At 54.0% G+C, this 21,902-nt stretch overlaps 1 protein-coding gene across 1 annotated transcript; it reads right to left on the bottom strand.

The window, feature by feature from the left end:
• Positions 1–428: 428 nt before the first annotated feature.
• ADAMTS8 (ADAM metallopeptidase with thrombospondin type 1 motif 8) lies at positions 429–20,520 on the bottom strand. The gene is made up of 10 exons (XM_040630642.1): positions 19,897–20,520; positions 19,726–19,863; positions 11,878–12,117; positions 10,724–10,859; positions 9,938–10,105; positions 8,655–8,956; positions 6,211–6,394; positions 3,614–3,786; positions 3,319–3,494; positions 429–1,613 (listed from the first exon to the last, which is right to left on the bottom strand). Exons 1-10 carry the CDS (start codon positions 20,518–20,520, stop codon positions 1,043–1,045), a joined length of 2,712 nt encoding a protein of 903 aa, XP_040486576.1. The 3' UTR covers positions 429–1,042.
• Positions 20,521–21,902: the final 1,382 nt, after the last annotated feature.

Genomic DNA, 21,902 nt, shown 5'->3' with positions numbered 1-21,902 from the left:
AGGATCACAGTGCCACTGTTACCTCCAAGTCAGACATTTCCCCTAGAGCCGTGGTTCTCAAACCAGCAGGCTCCACATCACCTGGGAACTTGCTAGAAATGCAGATTCTCAGGACACTCCCTCCGCCCCCACCCCCGCCCCGAAGCAGGGAATCAGAAACTCTTGGGGTAGGGCCCAGCAATCCGTGTTTTAAGAATCCCTCTAGACGACCCTACTGCCCACACGAGTTTGAGAAGCACTGGTGGAGATGATAAAGAGTTGCCTGAGTGAGCCGGATTCAGCAGGAGGAAGGCCCGAGGGACTGAGGCAGGGAGCCAGCTTCCCTGGCTGTGTTCAAGGTCAGCTGACCTAGTTTTAGCCTCTGTCCTTGGGCTCTGGGTCCTCGGCCCTTTCCAAAGAAATACTGAACCAGATCAGACCGCTGCATTGGCACAAGATCACACTTTAGTTCAGAGACACATTTGCATAAATACTTGAAATGGATCCACCCCAGCAGGTGGGAGCCTGAGAACCCGTGGCTCTCCACAGTCCTGCAGCTCTGCAGCCCTTCAGGCGATGGGATTTAATACCGAGGACAGTCACGGTCATTTCTGAAGACAGCTCGGGGGCGCAGCTATGGAGCTTTGACATTCATCATCAACCTCCCCACCCTGCACCTCTCTTTTACTAATGTTTTTCCCCTCTGAGGTAGATTATTTATCGGGGAAACCAAACAGGAAAAATGTTTTTCATTTAACTCTGCTAGTCCTTTGCGCACGGGCCGAGTCTCCTGTTTGGGTCGATGAGTGCATTTTTACCTTTTAACCTGTACCCTCTACCTGAACCCGTACTAGGTCCAACCCGCCAGATAGTAGACTTCAGGATCCGTTGTCCCCGTTCTCGTCTCCCCGTTATGAATTCGTGCCAAACTGGAGTGGCTGTGGCAATGGCGGGCCTGGGGAGGCCACGCCATCCCCACAGGTAGGGTCACCACAGTGGGTACCCTGGTCTGCGCCCCAGCACCCCAAGTCCATGAGCAAGAGACCAGCCCCGCCCCGCCGGATCACAGCGGGCACGGCTGGCTTCCACAGGGCTTGGCATCCTCGGGCTTCAGGGCCTCATTGCAGGTGGCGGAGGCCTGGCCGTTGGGGTCCCGGCACTCCACCGTCCGCCGCTGCCGGCCCGCGCCGCAGCTGCTGGAGCACTCAGACCAGTCCCCCAGCACCCACTGCGCATTAAGCAGGGGCTGGATGACGTTGGTGGTCGCCCTCTCCTTGCTGTTCTGCATGCTGAAGTTCACGTCATTAGGGACGAAGAAGGTGTATTTGACTTTGGGGGGAAAGACCTCACCAGGGACAGTCAGCAGCTGCACAGTCAGAGGCTCGGGCAGGGGCCGGAAGCTCTGCAGCCGCTCCAGGGTGGCAATGGACCCGCTGTATTTAAGGATGGTCCCCTTCACCAAGATGTCCTGTTCTATGGCCGAGATGGCCAGGTTTCCATTGAGCAGGTACTGCCCATCGGCCGTCTTCAGTGCCAGGTAGTTGCCGTCGTTCTGGACCCCCGGGTGGCTCCGTTGTTTCACGTCGATGTTGGTGGCACCGGCTGGGATGGTGACAATGTCATTGTAGCCGTAACTATGATAGGAACGGAAAGAGACACCCTGAGGACCCTGCCCCGTGCCTCAGCAAGGGAGTATGCTGGTGACTGGGGCGGGTGGTCACCAAGGGCTAGCAGATCATCAAGTGGGTTCCACGTGAATTAGCTGCCGAGGCCGGCAGGAATGATGCGGACATAGGGGCTTTCAAGGGGTTTTGCTTTGCCTGCTAATTCTGCTTCAAATGTTTGGAGTTTAGATGTGTGGTCCTGGACACCAGCACACAGGAACACACCCCAGAAGGGTCTGCAAAGCCGCATCGGTGCGGCCAAGGCTGGCAGCTCTTGGCTCGAGCGAGATCTCAAACACATTTAGCTCCGTGCATGGGGATAGAACTTTGCTTGGCCACCTTCATACCCAGAGTTCAAAGCCATGTGGAAAAATCTGTTCCACACACCAGTCCCAGATTCTGACCAGAATGGACCTCTCACCCCACCTCTTAGAGCCAATAAGACCCTAGTATTTGGTTAATATGGCCCCAGGGTGAGAAAATCTGCTTCTAGTTGCCTTCCTCCATGTTTCAGCTCTACTGTAGGTCCAGGGTTTTATGTGGGATGGAAAAACCTCAGTTTTTATTCTTCTCTTCTGGGGCAGAAGTGTTTGGGTTACATAGGCCCGGAGGAAAGAAGAGAAGAGTGAGGACGGGCAGTCGGCTTCTGTGCTACTCTTGCCTTCTGCCCACTTGGGCTAGCTGCTGAGTCTAGGGGCGCTCTTAAAGAATCCACAGCCCCATATGTCTAATGCCTAAGAGAAAGCCAGCTCACAGACCCGGTGCCTGAATATCCCACACCACATGCTTCTTTTTTCTATCTCCTTTGCGTTTAACTTTGAAGACTGCCAAGTTGTCTGCTGTAGGCTGATTCTGTTCTCTACGCCTGACATGGTGAGAGATGGTGAGAGACAGAGGGCGGCACGGTGTGGTCATGTAACGTATGCCCTGGCCCTTCCTCTCTGGGAAACATGCCATGGCAGGGAAAAACCAGCCCAGGAATTAAGACACCTGGGTTCTCTTCCTGGCTGTCACTAACGATCAGTGCCATCGTTTAGTGTTTTGGTGTCTTCATCTGTAAATGGGAAATAATAGTATTGGCCAGCTGATGGACTTATTTTAGGAATCAAATGCGGCCATAGAAATGAAAGCACTTAAGAAAAAAAAGAAGTGAAAGTACTTCAATACTAGGAATTTCGTGAACATATGTGTGTTAAGGTGTGTGAAAGCACCCAGAGTTCTCAGATTCATGAAAACACTAAGGCCACCAAGACCCCCCTGTTTGGATCCCCTTTTTGAAAGACACACCTGCGGAAAGGATGGGACTCATATGTAGGGTGAGATGTCCTTCCCAAAACAGGCCTGGAAGAGCTGCTTTCTGGCAAAGGCCCTGGTTACTCAGCATAGCTCTGCTGCTGGTTGACTCAGAGCCGATACATCCCTATCCTCAGGGCCTGTGGCTGCCCTGTGCACCGTCCTTTCTGTAAGTCAGACCTTGTGCCAAGCGTTCCGCCCATCTCATGACTCGTTATGGTGATTCTGAGATAGAAGGGACTCCCAATGCTTTGCAAAGAAACTACAGCTCAGGGCTGCATGGGTAATAAGTAGCTGTCACAGTTCACATGGAGGCCAGTGTGATTCTGAAGCCTGCTCCGCTCTTCTAGAACCTAGGCACAGAACTACGGATGAGACTCACCTGGAGGGGTTGAGGGAACCAGACACCTTCCTGCACGAATTGCCTTTGCCCCCACACACCCCACATTTGTCCAGCTTCCTAGGCGAGTCCACCACGTGGTCACAGCCAGCCTTGACACACTGGCCACGGACGCAGATGGCCAGAGTCTCTGGCCCACACAGGGTGCCATCGATCACCTGCAGCGGGGAAGTGGAAGGTAACAGAGGGCGTGGTGTGCACAGTCCGCCCACAGGTGGGGTCGGAGCAGGTGACCTTCCTCCCCACCCACAGTTCTGAGCTCCAGAAGGGTTCTCACCTTGGCTTCGAACACTTTGAATTCGCTCCTTCCCCGGGCTCGGCAGAACAACTTGCAGCGGTCCCGGGGGGACACCCCCGCATACTTGGGGACCCACTGCAGGAGGTTCCCATCCATATCCGTGTAATTGTAGGCATTATACTTCTCACACTGCTGCTCCCTGAAGCTTTTCCCTACAAAGAGTAAGGAACGGCACATAGTAAGCAGGTGTTGCTGAAGCAGGGAGGACCCCGCGGCGGAAATGCCAGGATTCAGGGCCCCTTTCTTCCTCCTGGTTTTGACCCAGTCCCAGTACATAGGTTCAGCATCATCTGGGCCCAACATTCCTAGACACGCCCGACCTAGGTCCGTGTGGCAGGGAAGGAGCATCCAGCCTCAAGCTGGGATTTCTGCGATAATATCCTGTCCATTTGGGGAAGATACCAATTCTATCTTACAGATGAATAAACTTAGTAGGAACAGGGGACAAGGCAGTAAGCTGGAATGATCCGTGGAGTGTATTTTTGGGCCCCTGCTAATCGTGCTCTATTTGACTACCTTGGTGACATTGAACGTGCGGCCGAAGGCTCTCAGATCGACATCCTTAGTTCTGATCTTGCCCCTATAGCTCGCCTGCTGTAATTCTGGGTGTCTCCGGGGGACCTCACGTGTAGCAGTGCGATTACCTCCAGCTCGGAAAAAGCCCAACCCCATATGGCTCCTCCATGAACTGGTTTAGTTTTCATTTGGGGATACTGCCGCATTCTGGTGTGAGACTGGCATCTGGTATCTGCTGAACACTTGAGTATCGAGCATTTCCAAGCTGTCCTTAAGTCCTACACTCTATTCATGACAATCTGCGATTTTTAGTGTCTCCTTCCCACTCTCACCATCTGAGTCCACCTCCCACAGGCCCAGGCCTCTTGGTTTCATGTGAGACTTCGTGCCCAGCCTCCTTTCCCAACCTGCTGCGTGCTGCTTCCAGAACAATCTGTCAGAAGTAAGAACTGTGTTTGTTTATTTGTTTGCCCCACAATCCTGAAATTAAACCTGCTCTTACTACCGAGCTTCTCTACCCTAGCTGCATGTCTGCATGGCCTGTAAAGACTTTTCAAAACACAGATGGCCATGCCCTACTCCTGAGATTCCGAGTCAACGCATCTGAGGGGTCCGGGCCTCTGTGTTGCGACAAGCTTCCCAGGTGTTGTGACGGGACAGCCGGCACAGAGAACCTCCAGATACCATTTTAGCTTTCACAAACCTTTGTTGTGTAGCCTTGAAATGCTAGTATGCTGCTTGACTCCACCCGCCAGAATGCTAGCCCCTCTCCAGCCTCCCCATCTCCGTGCAGGCACATGTCCTCCCATACCCAATCACCATCTCCACGCTCCAGGCCCTGCTCAGCCCTGATTCCCTGGGAAGCTTCTGGCTAGCCCAGGCTCTTCCTTGCTCTGAATTCTTCACAAGCCGGGGGTCCGAGCCTTCAAGCTTAGGCTTCAATTGCTTTGTAAAAGCTGTGTGGATCTCTAACTAGACAGCAAGTTCTCTGAGGACAGAGACCATGCTTTGTGCGTTTTTACAATGTCATTTGTTACATCTATTATAGTTCGAGCCACACGAGAGGCACTAAAACTCTTGTTGATGGAGACGCTGATCCTGGTAGAACTGAAATCATACTGTCTACCTCGTGCCTTGTCTTCATCCCTTCCCCGTCCTCTCTCTCTCTTCACCGCATATGCCAGGCAGATTCTCACGATTCCAGGACAAAGTTTCTAGAGCCCCATGCCACCGCTGATCCTTCCTGTCTTGCAAAACTGCAAAGCCTACAGATTTCCTCATTAGACACCAACCCAATGTCAGTGTGTCTTTGCACTTGGATGCATCTCTCTTAAAACTCAGCTTGTCTTTTGCTGCCTGCCAATATTTCCTGGAGCTGCACAAAGGGGAGTTGGATGGGATGGTGGGTGGAAAACTGCTAATGATTCCCTCTCACCAGTGCTGCTGCTACCCTGCTGCCTCTGAGTTAATGTGTGTGCTTTCTAGTGGGCACTTGGGGTAGGAATGTATGCCAAGGGGAGGTAGGGATGGTGCTGCTCCCTGGTAAGGTTCCATCAGGCAGTTGCCACGGCCTCAAGGGAAGATGGGCAACTCTTCTCAGAAGGAATGTGCATTAGAATCAGATTCAGAAACCCTCCCTCCACCCTGGGCTGAATGTTGGCTGGAAAGACAGTGGAGGTTTGGCTCTGATACTTGCTTTGGAAAACACTTCTATTCTGCACACAGACGAGGGTTCGGATGCCTCCAGGAAGATTATTATCCTAGACGCTAGCCCCTCTGCAGAGCTCCTCCCAACCCCCTGAACAAGTTTGGTTGGGAATGACATCCTCTGTTTCCACATTTTGGAAGATCAGGGCAATTTCTTTCCTTGACTTTGCTACACTCTCCCAGCACAATGAGAGTGGTCTAGGGGCCGCTGGGCTTTGCCCTAAAACTTGGTGCCTTGCAGAATCCATTTATGTCTGGCTCACAGGAAAGCTCTGCATCCCAGGAGACCCACCCTCCTTCTTGTCGGGGGATCTGCTGCAGTGACAACGGTAGTGGCCATCAGTGGTGATTACCATCAGGGGGGCATTCCTCTGTGTGGCATGACTGATACTTGGCTCTCCGACCCAGGCAATATCTTCCTCCGTTCTGAGGCTCAGGGTCCTTGCATTCACGGTGTGAAAACTGTACTCCTCCTCCACAGGTCCGGGAACATTCTCCCCAGGGTCCCCATGAGGCCCAGCCTCCATCCACCACAGCCTGCAACACACAAGGCCACACTGAGTCAGGAGCAGAGGTGGGGAGGCCTCAGCTCTCAGTGCAACAGGGGTCTGTGGCCCTGACCTCCTCACCTAGTAACGCTCATCCTGGTGGGTGTTGTTGAGTAGACTGCCCTAATCATTTGTTAGTGACTGTGTGGTTTGCTTGGTGATTGGCCTCTGGAACACAGAGGATGTGCTGGACTTGTTCACCGCTGACTTCCCAGTGTCTAAAGCAGTGCCTTGCCTTTAGTAAGGTGCTCGGTATTAGTTGTCGGATGAAACAACACTTTCTGGGAATAAGGTTGGGTCTAATGCAGCAGTTCTCCATCAGGGCCAATTTTGTCCTCTGGGGACATCTGGCAATATTTGAAGACATTTTTGGTTGTCACAATTGGGGAGGGCGTATGCTGCTGGCCTTTGGTGGGTAGAGGTTGGGGTGCTGCTAAACATTCGACAATGAGCGTTCAACAATGAGCATCCAGTAATGAGTATCCAACAATGAGATTCCAACAAGGAGCACCCAACAATGAATACCCAAGAATGAGCACCCAACAACAAGTACACAACAATGAGCATCCAGCAACCACCATCCAACGAGATTCCAACAATGAATACCCAAGAATGAACCCCCAAGAATGAGCATTCAACAACAAGCACCCAACAACAAGCACCCAACAATGAGCATCCAACAATGAAGAAGATAGCCTCCCACAACCAAGACTTATGCAGCCCCAAATGTGTCTAGTGCCGAGGCTGAGAAGTCCTGGTTTAAAGGAATAATTGCTGGGAGCTGTTGCTATTGGTCTACTAGCTACCAGTTCCAGTGGTAGCTTAATGCCTGGGAAATAATCAGAGTTGCTTCCATCCTTACAATCAACCCACGAGAACAAAGCTTTGCCCTTGATTGGGTCACAGAGTTTTCAAAAGGGGCAGTAATACTTGCTTATATAAAAACTGAAAAAATGCAGAAAAGTGTAAAAAAGAAAACATCACTTAAAAAAACCACTACCCAAATTAAACCACTGGTGTGATTTTCATCAATAACCTCTCACGCTTTTGCTCTGAATAATCTTAAAGATGGGATAATTTAATTTTACATCGTTATGATTCTGTCATATATATATATGTAGTGTTTTATGATCTGTTTTTTTGCCCTTAAAAATAGATGATAAACATCATCCCATGATCATTCCATGTCAAACTCTCCCTGCATTGAGCTTGGCTCTGGTGCCGGGGAATGTTGGACAGACCACCTCGCCTCCCCTCGGTACTGTGTGAAGCACGAGCTTTGGACGGTGCGTAGAGGGAGTCAGTACATAGAAGAAAAGCTCAGTGTCTGAATGGAGAGGATGAGAAGTGGCTGAGGGTGAATCCTGCCCTGGTTCAAGCTTAGCGAGAGTGTGACTCACCTGGCCCAAGCAGGATCCCGAGCCTCAGGGCAAAGGACATGCCACTGAGGACAGCCCTCTGGCGAGTGAGTGCTCAGGCCACCCTGGTGATTCCGTGCTGGGCTGGGACCAGGCTGCGAAACTCAGTGGATATGCTGTTTCATAGGCAGGGCTCAGTGACTCGCCGTAAGAGAAATGTGGTCAGCCTCACAGTTTGAAAGTACTCAGAGCAGGGCAAAGAAGCGAATCATTTAAAGACTCTTGCTGGCATTGCCTTGGTTTTTCTTGTAAGTTTACTCTGTCCTAGGCCAAGTTTTCTCTGCTGGGTCAGAGACAGCTTTGACTCCTTCTCCCCTCCTGAGTATGGAATTCCCACAATTAATCTCATTCTCCTGACCGCTGAATACGAACGCAGCTCAGACGTGGGTAGGCTACGAATACTTTTCCCTCATTTTTTGATTGAATGTTCCTCTTCTGCCATCACTCTATCTGTTTATAATGGAATTCATAATGGCCTCCCTTTATTGAATGCCCAGGATCTGGTCTTTGTGCTGGAATGCTTCATGTCTATCCCTTATCCTTATAAGCCTTCAAATCAACCCCAAAACAATTCCAAAGGGGGAGTTCCCAAAACGCCCTTAGCACTGGTAACGTCACCCATCTGCTCTGAGTCCAGCCTCGAAGGGCTCCTCTTGAGTTTGGGTAAATACGCTTTGCTTTGTTTGTTAAAAGATGAATGATTTGACTTAGAAGTCATAGTTGCAGCCTGGCCCAAAGTCTCTTAAGTCATGGCTCTCAAGTGTGGTTTCCTCCTGGAAAACAGCCCTCCCCCTCCCTCTCCTCCCACACCCCCAAGGGGCCATCCCTCACCTTGGGCCTGTCTACTTCCTCCTCAGGCAGACAGCTGCCGTCCCAGCAGAGGTGCCCAGGCCCACAGGGCGTCCCATCAGCCCATGGCAGACTGCCGTTCTTCGTGTGGCAAAGGGGCTCGGCGTCATCCACGTGGCACCAGAGCTGGGCGCAGATGTCCTGCGCAGACGTGTTGGGACAGTGGCGGAAACCCAGCCCGAAGATCTGCTTGCACTGCTGGTCCAGCTCATAGAGGGCCCTGCGGCCTGGCAGGTCTGTCGGGAGGGGCAGGGCCGAGGAGGGGGCGTCCAGAAGACAGTCTCCTGAGAAACGGAGGGAAGCAGAGGAACAAGAATGAGGAGCAGGGGTTTCCCTCTTTCCGCTCCCCAGTGGCCTCCCACCTTACACTTAAATTCCTACCGATGGGGTGTGAGGCCTAGCCATCACAGTTTCTTCGACAGTAAGCTAACAACTGTCGACGCTCCACCATCTGGATGAGCTTATCTGATTTTTGACTATCACGTAAGTAAAATTTTATTAGGAATGAATTTTTTTTGTTATCCACGACACCTTGTATACATTTCAGTGTGTACCTAGGAAATGCCAGCTGACTGTAATACTAATCTACAGCACGTGTAACTGGGGATGCAAATGCGCTCTCAAAAACCATGGCATGCAAAATAAAGCCTAAGTACTGACGTTCGGATCATCTATTATTTTTGTATCATAGGTGTCCCTGTCTCCTTCGATGAGAACAATCAAGAGTAAATGGTGTTTTCACGGCTTTACTGAATAAGTCGAACGGTTTTAACCCCGAGTGCTACCCACCCCCGTCCCCCCACCCTTGCTCTCACACTGGCCTGTTCCCTGCCTCTTTGCCATTTCTAAGCTACGGCATGATCTAGCTCTCCAGCCCAGATGCTCTCTTCTCTCCTCTGTACTGCGTTCTTCCATTCCTGCAGGATCTGTTCAAACCCACCTCCTCCAGACAAACCTTCTCAGACTCATTCTACTAGCTCTGGGACTAATCATTGAAATTAGCCCAGCACGCTGGCTGCTGGAAGACAGGGCAAGGAAGAGTCTGCTCCGCGGGGATGGTTAGCCTGCCATGGCCGGGAGGCTGGGTGAGGAGCTCCTCTCCGACATCTGTTCTACCCGAAACGTCTCTGATGCTTTGCGAAGGAGCCCAGCCAGAAAGAGCACAGGTGCCAACAGCACTCTAGCAATCCCGGAGGCGGGCGGGGCAGACCTCGAACACCAGCAGCGGGCCAGAAAGAAGCAGGGAGAAGCCTGGGGACACCTACCGTGCCCACCGTCCAGGAGCTCCGTGAGGTACATGGCACTGCAGGGAGACCAGGGCAGCGTCTTGTTTAGGTGGACGAAGAGGGGCGCCATCATGTGGTGCTTGCCCATGGGCCCAAAGAGCCGTGCGCAGGGCTTGGAGTCGTCGTGGGGCATGCTGAGGACGTGCCCTGGGGTGGAGAGAGACCTGAAGTCCATCCTAACCAGTCGCCACTGCCCTCCAGCTCGCCCTGTCCCGCCCCAAGGGCTCCCCACACGGCCCAGCCCCCCTCTCCCTCTCTCATGCGACACAGCGACCCTCCCCAGCCAACCAGTCACCAGCTCCTCATGGAGACGGCCAAGCCCTTATTCCTTAAGGATTTTTGTCTTGGGCTTCACTCTGGGGTTTTCTCTTGCAGAAAGCTTTCTCAGAGCGCCGGGGAACTTCGACACCCCTTTGTTTTCTGCCTCAGCCCGTCCTCAATGATTCCCTCCCTCTTCCCAGAATTCTTACTGTTACTGTTGAGCTGGGGCAAAGCATCACAGCTTTACCTGAGCTTTTGTTTCATTTGGGCATTTCCCTGGCGGCCCCTGATGACGGTCCAAGACCCTATTTTAATATCATGACCTCATGCTCAGGGCGGGAATGGAGAAAGCACAGTATCTGCATATAATCACTCTATCAACACTCTGAGGAGAACCTGGCCAAGTGGGAGAGCCGCATCTTCCTTAGACCCTGGGCTGGCCTGGGTTTGAAAGAGGCAGTTGCCTCTGACAGAATACAGAAGGCTTGGCGTGGCAAGTCTTACCTAGCTCATGGGCCAGGGTGTAGGCCGCCTGAAGCCCCTCATCCTCGATCACAGAGCAGCTCTTGTTGGGGTCGCAGATGGTGCCAATGTCCGCCACACCCAGGGTGTCACACATCCCCTCCTTCCCACAGAAGTTCTGGTGGCAGAGAGAGTGAGGGCATGAGAAAGAAAGCCTTCCTATTTCCGCTCCTCCTGAGTTGAAAGGAATTTTTTTTTAGAGAGGGGGAGGGGCAGAAGGAGGGGGAGAGAGAGCATCTCAAGTAGACTCCAGGCCTAGCACAGAGCCTGACATGGGGCTTGATCTCACAACCCACGGCCATGACCTGAGCGGAAATCAAGAGTTGGATGTTGAACCGACTACGCCACCTGGGGGCCCCCGAAGGAGAATTTTTAGGCCAAAGGCCCTATTTCTTCACAAAGGCCACTTGTGTGAGGAAGCCCTTTTCTTTTTCTACATTGGTGTGTCCTAGGTCTGGTTGGGACTTCGTGTCCTAGAGCTGGCATGTCCTAGGGCTGGCTTGTTTTGGTAGGCAGGACAGCACAGTGCTCGAGTACCGACCCTGCAGCAAGACAGCCTAGGCTTGACAATGGGAGCCACCACTGTGGGGAGGGGGGCAATCTGTGCCTCAGTTTCCTCAGTTGTAAGATGGGGCTTGGTGGGGTTGTTGTGAGGACTGACAGCATCAACAGGGCCTGGCACATGTTATTAGATTTTCTAGCTTTTGGGAAGCTGTCTGGTTTCCATTGCACCCGCTAGGAAGGCAGGCCTCCTGATTTGGAGAAATCTCGAGGGTGACCGCCAGTTCCCTGCCTCTGTGTTTAATAATTGTTGTAGATGGACCTCCTCTCTTCCTTCCAACTCCAGATCTTTTACTGGGCAGTTTGAGCCCATTTCCTCTTGTTATGACCTCAGCAGACAGCTGGTCACAAACTTTTGGAAAAGAGCCTTTACGAGATTCCTCTCCTTCCCTTGCAAATACCTCACACTTGTCCTCATGACCTCCCCCTCATCATTCCACACACGAGGCTCCTGGCGTCCAGCTGGGGCCAGCAGGGAGACATTTCCCATGTTTGGGCAGGCCTAGTGGTCCTCCCTTTGATCCGCCCATCCCGCCTCCCTTCCTGCCCGGGCTCTCTGGAGCCAGCCCACCGACCTGTCTGGTGAGCAGAATGGCCGTGTCAAAGTGTTCTGGGTGCCGGTCACTGGGCTGGTTGAAACGCCGCTGCCAGTTGCAGAAGTTGCGCAGTGTGAGCCCCCCGTTGTCAGACACTTCGGGGCCCCACTTTTCATCTTCCACGATCAGCACTTTTACCACCATGAGGTTGATAGCGTTTCTAATGCTGGGGTGCTTGTAGATGCGGGCTGCCACGGACATGAGCGTCAGGATGTGGTTCTGTCGGGAAGAGGGGAGCAGGAGGAGGGAAGGGTTCAATCTCCTGGCCCGTCACCTGCCCACTGCCACCAGCCCTGGATGGGCCGGGCTCTGGGCTGAGCATCGCGCTGAAGACTCCCCAAACCCGGAGGTCCTGGTGTTATTTCCCTTCGTTTTACATGTAAGAAAACGAAGGCTCAGTAACCGGCCCAAGATCTCAAAGCTAATGAACGTGCACCAGCATCTGAACCGAGGTGGCCTGGCGCCAAAGCTTCTGCCCCTAATATCTCCACCAGCTGCATGTGGCTGTGTCAGTCGAAATTAGTGAAAATTCAATAAAATTAAAATTACAGTTCCTCTGTCACACTGGCTACGTTTCAAGTCCGTCACTAGCCACCTAGAGCTCAAGGCTTCTGGATTCAACTGAGCAGACAGGACGCTTCCATCATCACCAGAAGGTCCGACTGGACTGCCCTGGCTACCCTGCCTTAACTCTGACACCAAGCGCCTCCCTGCCGGCCACCCCCCGCCCCTCTCTGTTCTCAGCCCAGAAGCAATTATCTGAGTGTTCAAGGTTAGTAGCATGTGTCCCCTGGGATCCAGTTGAGCATTTTCCTGATCCTGCTGGGGTAACTTCTCTTCAGGTGGGCACTGTTAACCCTGAAATCATTCCAATAGTCACTGCGAAGAGCTGGTCCGCACCCGTCCCCAGACCCACACCTCATCAAGTGCCCACACTCACTCTGTGGAGTAGGCGTTGTCATCCGGGTTTTACAAAGGAGGGAGTAGAGGTTCACACGAGTTAAATAAGCTAAGGTCACATGGCTCTTAAAGCCAGGACACCAGCCCAGGCACGTCTGTCTCTGAGGCCTACACTCTTCAAATTAAGTTTCCCAGGGCTTGACTGCTGGGTTTCTGGACAACCCCGAAAGGTTTCTTCCTTTCTGCCAGGGGCTTGAGAGGAGGCAGTGGGCCTAATGAGACCCAGGCGCTGAGGATCACACCTGCTGCCAGCTTTGCCCAGGCCAACTGAAGGAGTTCACATCATTGCTTGGCCTCCGTCCTATCCCTGGGCTGCCAGCTGCTCCCAAGGCTTTGGAGGCGGCCAGATGGAGCTCACTCTCCTGCCTCAGCGACCTCTAGAAGTGAGTCCTCTTGGATTATTTTGCAGAAGAGAAAGGGGCCGAGGCACGCGTGTCTCCAGCCGGGAGTGTGGCCACCTGAGCTGCCACTCATTTGCCCCGCTCCCCGTTCCCTAGGGCACCAGCTCCCGTAAGCCTTTCTTGTTTTCTCTCCTGTGGTCTGGAAGGTAGGAGTGGAAGGAGGGGGAAAGAGGGTGAAAGGCTAAAGAGGGACACTCCGTCGGTTGAGGCCATGTGTGGGAGTTCCAGACGAATCCTATTATTTGTGAATGGGATCTGTCTGTTCACCTCACGGGCGACAAGCCAGGTATTTTGTAAGCCCTACAAACAGGGGTTGGCAGGTTTCTTAGCGTGTCAAGCACTCTAGCTATGTTTAGGCTGATGTAAACATCTTATCAGCAAAGCTGAAACTTGGCACTGGCTCCTGGAGCTGGATTCCTGAGGGAGAAAAGCAATCACATTATTATGCAACTGAGGGGTGAGGGCTAAGGAATGGGAGCTCCCTGAGGCTACTTCCTGACCAGGCCTTCGCTGCTTCCAGGGGGCAGCTCTCTTGCCCTAGGAAGGGTCGAATCTGATGGGCCAGGGCCCAAGCCCTGGAAGCTCTTCAGAGGCCACCTGCAACTCTCCTCACAAGATCTCTTCCCTTTGAGTCAGTTTCACAATCTCAAAACTGGGGAGATGATGTTTTACAAAGAAGGTGTTAACGCAAGAGATGCCAGCTGCTCGGCATGGGTCCTGGAAGGCTGGAGGTTTCCGAGGGCTCGCCGTTCTCAAGCTGACCAGAGCAGACTGAGGCTCTGGGGCAAGGCGGCTGAGTGGGGACCACGCATCGGCCAGGTCCCCAGTGGAAACCAAAGGCTCACGGGTGTCAATTTCTGCGCCAAGGACGAGGTGAGGCATCAGGGGAGGGAGGCTTCCCAACACTAAGATTTCCAGGGAGTCTCCCTGGCAGTTCGGGGAGCCGAGAGCGTCTTCTCCAGACACGAAGTAACTTGTCAGGCTGAGCGGGCTTGAGAGCCATTTTCCTTCAAGGCAGTGGGTTTGAGTTGAGAGAGTTTGGATGTCCTTATGGTTGCTATTTCAGAAGATAATTTCCATTGCAAGAGAGCTGCAAAGGACTATGCGGTTCAGTGTTTTCTGCTAAAATCCCCATTACTGGTCCTCCTCACCTCCCCTTTCGTCTTGTCTTGCTGAGGTTTTGGAGGTGGGAGGCGCTGCCATCCTCACTGTCAGCTCCTTTAAGAAACCATGGCGGGAAAGCCTGACATTTGCAGTGTATCTTACAGTTCCCTAGGGGGAGGACCTGGTGGGGGCAGTGGCCGAGTCTGTGAGCCTCCGAGTCTCAGCCAGTACCCTGGGCCAAAAGGCCAGTCCTGACTTACAGTTCCACGGACAGAGGGCTCAGGAGCCAGTCAAGGAGAAGGTCAGATGGCTCACTCCACCACCTGGTGTCTATTTATACCTCCTTGTGCACCACCCGAGTGTGGGCTGCTCACTGAAGAATGTGAACAAGATGGCGCCCCTGGTGAAGAGGGAGCCCCAGCATGGCAGACAACCTCCAAGAACCATGTCAGGTAGGTGGGAGCCCATGACCAGCCTGGCCAGGGGCAGTCAAACAGCCTTGCTCTTGAATGATTTGGGGACCTCATGCACTTAATTCTCATTAGGAAAAGACATGGCTTTTTTTTTTTTTTTAAATGCGTCTCCTTCTTCATGGGTGCCCCTACGACTTGAAGAAGAGAAAGAAATGCCCTAGGCAGCTAGGCTGGGACAGAGCTCTCTTTGATTCTCTGTGATACAACTAAGGACATTCCTCCCCCAGATCTCCCATGGCAGCCAAAGCCAACTGAGGTGGGAGTCTAGAAGTCTGGGCCTGGGCCAAATGCATTTCCAGCAGCTCCTTCTGCTCAGAGTGTCATCCCTACGCTTTGCTCACTTGCTCTTCACGCTGTGGTTCGCATTGCTTCTTCCTGCAGCACGCCTGGGAGAGGCAAGGAGAGGAAGAGTGGCAACATGGAAACCTTCTGACCTCGGCAACTGGTCTCTCTAGGGCCCAGACTACTGAGGAGGTGGGGGAGAAGCAGAGAAGGGTAAAGAAGAAATTGGAGAAAAGAGGGGGTCCTGCACTGATGTCCTTTATCTCTCCTCCTTCTCAAAACAGCAAGGGGCAATGTCACCTCTCCAGAACTACACACAATTACCACAAGGAGTCGAGCTTAAACACTCTGCGCCAAGCCAGCTGAAAAGGGAGGCCTCCCTGGCGCGTGGGACAGCAGAGCTGACGTGGCAGTGGGCTGACTGCAAAGGCACATGACCACACGGCCCTCCTACTCTGACAGACGCCATCACCAAGGGCAACTCCAGTAGTAGTGACGCTTTGTTGAGCATCTACTTTGAGCCAGGCCCTGGGGCAGGTGCTTTCCATATTTTATTGTATCCTCAGGGCAATGCTGGGACCTTGGTATAGCTGTTCCTGTTTTGCTGGTGACGAACTCAAGGTACAGAGAAATTGGTAACTTGCTCAAGGCCAGTCAGCTTATTTCGATGACCCTTCAAAGTATATGCTCTTAATCACCACCCTGACTGCCACCTCTCCTTGCTGCTACAATGACAACTACAGCATAGCCAAAGCAAACCCAAAGCACGCCAGCGAGCAAGCTTACCCCTGGCATTGTCTACACCTGCGGAGGCAGACGTGGTAAATCAAAGACCTTTGAATATTAAGGCATTTTCTTTGGGGAAAATTTCAATTTGTTGATCATTCTGACTGGAGCAGACAAAAGCGGTGGAAAAGACTCATTCTCTTGCCAGGAGGGGAACACCGTTCACATGGATAGAACACATGTCTTTCCCCCAGAAGGACGGAGGTAGTTACAGAGCAAGTGGGGCATGTGTCTGCTTCTGTTATTATCCAAACCAGGGCGCTTTTGAGAGTGAAGACGATGCTTTAATAATCACGCCAGAGCAGGCCTAACCGGGGACCGCGCTGGGATCTGGGGTCACTTCAGTATTAGGGCTTATGGGAGACATTTTCCCAGAGGATATGGGTAAGGGGGAGATGGAATGGCTGGGATTTAACCCTTTCCTGAAATCACTTGCTGGTAGCCTGACATCTTGGGAATCCTCCCGCCTCCTCTGGGGATGAGGAGTGCCACTCTGAGGACCCTCCCTGCTCAGCAGAGAATTCAGAGCTCAGCCAGCGGCTGATACACTGGCAGGACGGATTCTGAGTCCGAGCGTGGGGCACGGCTCAGCCCGCCACTCACTGCTTTCCTGGGGCAGGCTCACCCAGGCAACAATCAGCAGCAGCCGGATGCAGACAGAGTTAATGGCCTCTTCCGAGGTGGTCCCTCCTTTCAGAAAGCCCCCTTTGTCTGAGCTCATTAACTCTGAAACCAGATAAGAAGGTGGGAGGCAGGGGCCCCTTCTGTCAAGGGATTAAGTGAACTCAAGTGTACAGAGTTCTGGAAAACTTCATTGTCGCTTCACAGTGTGACCAGCCTCCAGCATGGCTAATTCTTTCTCTTGGCCTTGAAGGTGGTTTCTTTCCAGGACAGGGCCTCCCACTTTGGCTGGGCGTCGTTGGACTGCTGGATTCAATGACCCATTCCCACAGTATAGACAAGTGTAGGGGGTCAGTGAGCCACAGAGTCACAGACCCTCCTCGGGCTAAAGAAACCTCACGGCATAATAAAAAAGAGCACTGGCCCAGGTTCAAGAGACCTGGGTCATGACCCAGCCCTGCCACTCACTAGCTGTGTGACCTTGAGAAAGTCACAGATTCCCTGTGAGCTGAACCTTCTTCCTCTGCCTCTCTCACAGGTATTTCTGCTGAGGTGATGCATGCAAACCATTGTGCAAAGGAAATGCACTCAGACAATGGCTTTTCTACCGAGTGCCGAACTTTCTAGAAGACACATCATGAAGCAGCCTCGCTGATGACCGGTGTCTGACTTCACAGATGAGGAAATGCAAGCCCTCAAGGAGGTAAAGTCTCTTCATCCTTACCTTACATCCCTGGCTGCTAAGACACCCCAAAGGGCCTTCCATCTGTGTGAATGAAGTCTCCAGGAGACTCCTTGAAGAATAAAGAACTGGATTCTATTTCGGGGAGATGGGTCTGGGCAGGCAAGGTCTTGGGGAACTAGAACTTGACGTTCATTCTTGTCTTGGCTGAGCTCATGGACCTGTTTAGGAAGCCCAGGAGATTGAGCTGAGAAGTTCAAGTCTATCCTGTGGCGTCTCCACAGGTGGTACGCAGTCAAAGCAGAGGGGTCAGTGGGAGGTCAGCCCCTGCCTCATCCCAGCACGGTGACAGCAGGGGTGTAAATGGGCTGTGACATAATGAGACCAAGGCGGGCGTGATGGAGCTGGTCCAGCTGAGAGAGCACGTTTCCTTTGGGTGTAAGACCCGGAAGCAGATACCTTATGGAAAGGACCTCAGCCTACACAGGGGCCTGGTGGGCTTTTCTGACCCACATAGGCTGGCTGGGTGCAAGGTGTGTGTCTGTGAATGATCCAGAAATGGTGTATGTGGAGGGGGAAGGGATGGGACAAGCATGCACTGGGTCATCCAGCCAGAAATCTATAAGGGTGGGAGCGCTCCTGGGTGTCTCTGTGAAGAGAACCTGGGGCAGCCCCATCCCAGTCAAATACCTCCTTGAGGCAAATACTCAGTATCTTCAGTTACTAGGTGATGATGGGCTGAGGGAGATAGATGACAGGAAGGCACGAGAGAAAACATTTTGGCTCTGAAGGCTGAAAAGTCATTACTTTTTCTGCTGCTTCTCTGTGTTCTTGTCTTTCCTACCTCCCTGTTCTTAGGCAGACCTCAGAACCTGGTGCATGCACGGGGAGGGGCTCAAGCATCTCAGCTCTGGGTTTGCAATGATTGTACTCTCAGCTTCTCTCTGGTAGAGCCCCTTAGTAGCCACGCGTGGTGGTCCTAACCTGCGATGGGAGAAGCCCCACTAGGCACCCTCTTGAGGACTTGCTTGGGGAAAAGGAGTCAGAGGAGTCAGCTGGTGCCCCCCACCTGCTCTCAGGGTAGTCAGGGAAGCAGATAGTCAATCCTCATAGACCCAAAGCCCACTGGGAAGACCGCACTGATGGCTCAGAGCTGCCTTACCGTGCTCTGGGAGAAGTGAATTTTACAACAGTGTGCAAAGGAGCCTGCTCCTGCAGGAGCCAGAGAAGCAGCCACAGGGACCTCTCCCCATCCTTCCATCTCGATGCATTTCCCAGTGATTGCGGACTGATAAAGATGGCGTGCGTCATCTATACTGTTCTGCACAGGTGAAACTGAAGCACTTGGTGTCCCCAGCAGTCGGGCATAGGCTGAGCCCAGGAGAGAGTCACTGGCCAGGACTGCCATGACTGAGAAGGCATTCACTGAGCTGCAGCAGAGGCATCTCTGACCTCTGGGCGGGCGGATCAGGTCTTCTCTACCCCGCACACCTCTGGTTTTGTGCTCCCCATGGGAAGAGAAAGTATAGCCGTCTCCTGGAACCCTTGTACTTCACCCAGTTCCTGGGGGAGGTGTGGGACACGGGGTGCCATAGACTCCTCCTGCTGAGTCTGCACCGCCTCTGAATCTAGTTAGACGTGCGTGGTCTGGCTACAGGAGCTGTCCCCTGAGCTCAATTTTCCGGCCCAAGTTCAGTAGAGAGCTGTGCCTGGGCCGAGAGCAGCAGGGGTGGACCAAGCAGAGCTCTGGCTCCACAAGAGTTCAAATCCCCATTCCCTTCTCTCCTCCCTTTTCCACTGAAGCTTCGGTTTCCCAGGCTGAGCCCCCAGGCAGAAATTCTGTTTCCCCTCCCTTTTTGTGCTGATGCTGGCACTGCCAAGTTTGGCCGGGGCCCCGTGCCAGGTTGGCAAGGTAGTCCATGCCCCTTGATCAGAACCAGCTGGGCACACAGAAGTTGGGCAGCCCCTTTCCAGGTTCAACTCCCTCCAAACAATATCTTTTACTTATGGCAACCTTCGTTCTGTCCGCAAAGGGAATGAAATGGACATATCTTTCCATCCCAGCTGACTTTCCTTGGGAACCTCTCAGGGCTGCAGACAGTAGAGGGCTGAGAATTGGAGGGTGGGGTGGATGCTCTTCCAAAATGTTCAGTTTTCATCTCTGTTGGGAGAGGCAGGTGCGTGGGGGAGGGGGTGCTCCTTACAACCCACTTTTAGTTCAGTTTGCCAAGTGCTGATGGAGAGTCAGGATGCGAGGGGTGAAGGTGAGAGGCAGAGGAGGAAGCGCCAGGACCTCCACTCTAAACTGGAAGGGACACGGGGGAGAGGGGCAGTAGAGGTAGCCCAAGTGTCAGAGGATAAGAAAAGTTACTGCACTTTCTCAGAAAGGAAAGAACCTCGTTTGGGGTCGGTCTTGGGAGAATGAGGAACGTGAAGGATTTTCTCAGAGGAGCTGGAAAGGGAATGTTTGGGAGGCTCTAGGAGGTGACCGGCGGCCTCCAGGCAAAGTGAGTCCTACCTGTACGTCGGCTCCATAGAAGGCGGCCATGGACGCATCGGCCACCAGCAGCGTTTCCACGAAGCGAGCCTCAGACACAAACCGCTTGGTCCTACTCGTGGCCCCCAGGGGTGGTGGCAGCTCGCTGGCGCCTTCTGCCTCCTCTTCTTTGCCCCCCTCCTCCTCCTCCACTTCCTCCTCCTCCTCCACCTCTTCCTTCTCCTGCTCCTCGTCTCCTCTCTCCTGCCTCTGATCCTCTCCCTTCACCTCCCACTCGGGTCCTCCAGGGAGGGGGTGGGCTTCGGAGGCCGCGAGCGCTGGGGTCCCGCGGCGCGCCACGGGCCCCCAGCGCTGCAGGCGGTGCGGCTGGCTCAGGGAGCCCCCCGCGCCCTGCGGCTGGATGGTGAACTCCTCGCCGTCCAGCAGGAAGGAGCCGCTGAGCCCGCGGCACAGGCTGACGGCCGCCAGCGACTCGGGCTCCCCATTCACCGTGCCGGAGAAGAAGCAGTCGCGCAGCTCCCGCTCGCCCCCGGCCGCCCCGCCGGAGCCCCCGAGGCGCTCGATCTTGAACTCGGGCGCCAGGAAGCTGGCGTCGGGCGCCAGGCGCAGCACGAAGCCCTTGCCGAAGGCGGACAGGTGGAACGCGAGCTCGCCCGCGCTGCCCGGCAACCGCGTGGGCTCCACCAGCTCCGAGGCCTGCCCCCGGGCGCCGGGCCGGGCCGGGGCGCCGCGGGCGAACGGCGGCGGCGGCGGCGGCAGCAGCAAGAGCAGCGGCAGCAGCAGGAGCGGCGGCCACCGGGGGGCGGCGCGGGGCATGGGGGCTCCGGCTGCGGCACGGGCGAGGGAAGAAGGCGGCCTGGCGCGGGCAGGTGCTGGCGGCGCGAGCGCAGCCCGGCCGCTCTCTCCAGGAAAAAGCAAATCAATCAGCTCGGTGGCCGACTCGGGCCAGTGGGGACCTGGCGGCGGCGGCGACGGTCCCCGAGCGGCCCCTCTGGCTGGCGCAGGCCGCTCCTCCCGCGCCCGCCCGCCGAGCCGAGCGCGAGCAACTGGCGCCCCGGCCCGCGTGCGCCGGTCCTCCGCCCCTGCCCCGCGCGCGGTCCCCGCTCAGCCGCCTCCTGCCTCCTCCCCACCCCGGGAAGCACCGAGTGGACTGTCGAGCCCTTCGTATTTATACTTCCTTCCCAGCTTTGACATAAGAGGTTTATTTTTGATCTCTCACTATTCCCGTTTCCCCTCCCCTGGGATCAGAGAGAGAAACTGAAAAGAGGGAGCGAGAGAGGAGAGAAAAAAATTTTTGGATGAAATGTAAAACCAATCAGGAGTCAGCAAGACTCACTCCCCCCATCCCCCTCCGTAAGTGTCAACTCCAACTTTTTTCCCCTTCCCTTTACGCGCGGTCCCACATTAACTCCTACAATGCTGGACTGGCCTTTCAGGCAGAGTCCTCCGGGAGGCCCCAGTCGCTACCTCCTTTAAGACCAAGTGCGCAGAAAACAGCTTCCAAGAGGCTCCTGCGCTGGCCCCAGAGACAGTGTTCCCATCCCTGCAGAGTCACTCTGGGGATCCGACCATTGCAGATCTGGTGTTGGGGATCCGATGTGTAGAAGAGAGGTCTCCGGAGAGGTTCTAGAGTTTTTCATTGTAAAGCAAACGAGGGAGGTAGGAAAGGTCATACTAAAATCATGCTCCCCACTAAAACCCACCTTTTCACCGCCAGCTGGGGATAGGGGAAAAAGCATCACCTGGTTAACACAACCAAGGAGTCTGTTACTTGCCTTGTCCGGGGGCTGCAGGCAGAGCCCAGCACAGTGGTTAATTACCCGAGATGCATGTTGGCAGCCAAGTGGAATCACCCCAGAGGGACGGTAAGCGTTTCCCTAGGAGGGCAGCAGATCTTCAGGAACTGGGTGTGGGGCCCTGAAAACTTGATTTGAGCACTGCTCAGTTCCCTGGGGGGCGTCACGAAAGGTGGCAAGCTCCCTCTCATGGCACTGCCCACAGCTGGAGGTACAAATGTGTGAGAACTGATTCCTTCTGTCCCACTCTGCCGTCTCCCCCCTTGGATGAGAGGGGACGCATCCCAGGGAGAGAGAGAGGAGTGGCATGACCTACAGACTCCACGGAGGATCGCTAAACCCAGCAGTTAATGGCACCCACGTCTTGATGGCACAGCTGTGAATTCTGTGTCTTGTTCTGAG

The sequence above is a fragment of the Ursus maritimus genome, unplaced genomic scaffold (assembly GCF_017311325.1).
Source record: "Ursus maritimus isolate PB19 unplaced genomic scaffold, ASM1731132v1 scaffold_16, whole genome shotgun sequence".
Lineage (NCBI taxonomy): Eukaryota > Metazoa > Chordata > Mammalia > Carnivora > Ursidae > Ursus > Ursus maritimus.
The sequence above is the reverse complement of the archived record's forward strand: the minus strand, read 5'-3'. Positions and strand labels throughout refer to the sequence as shown.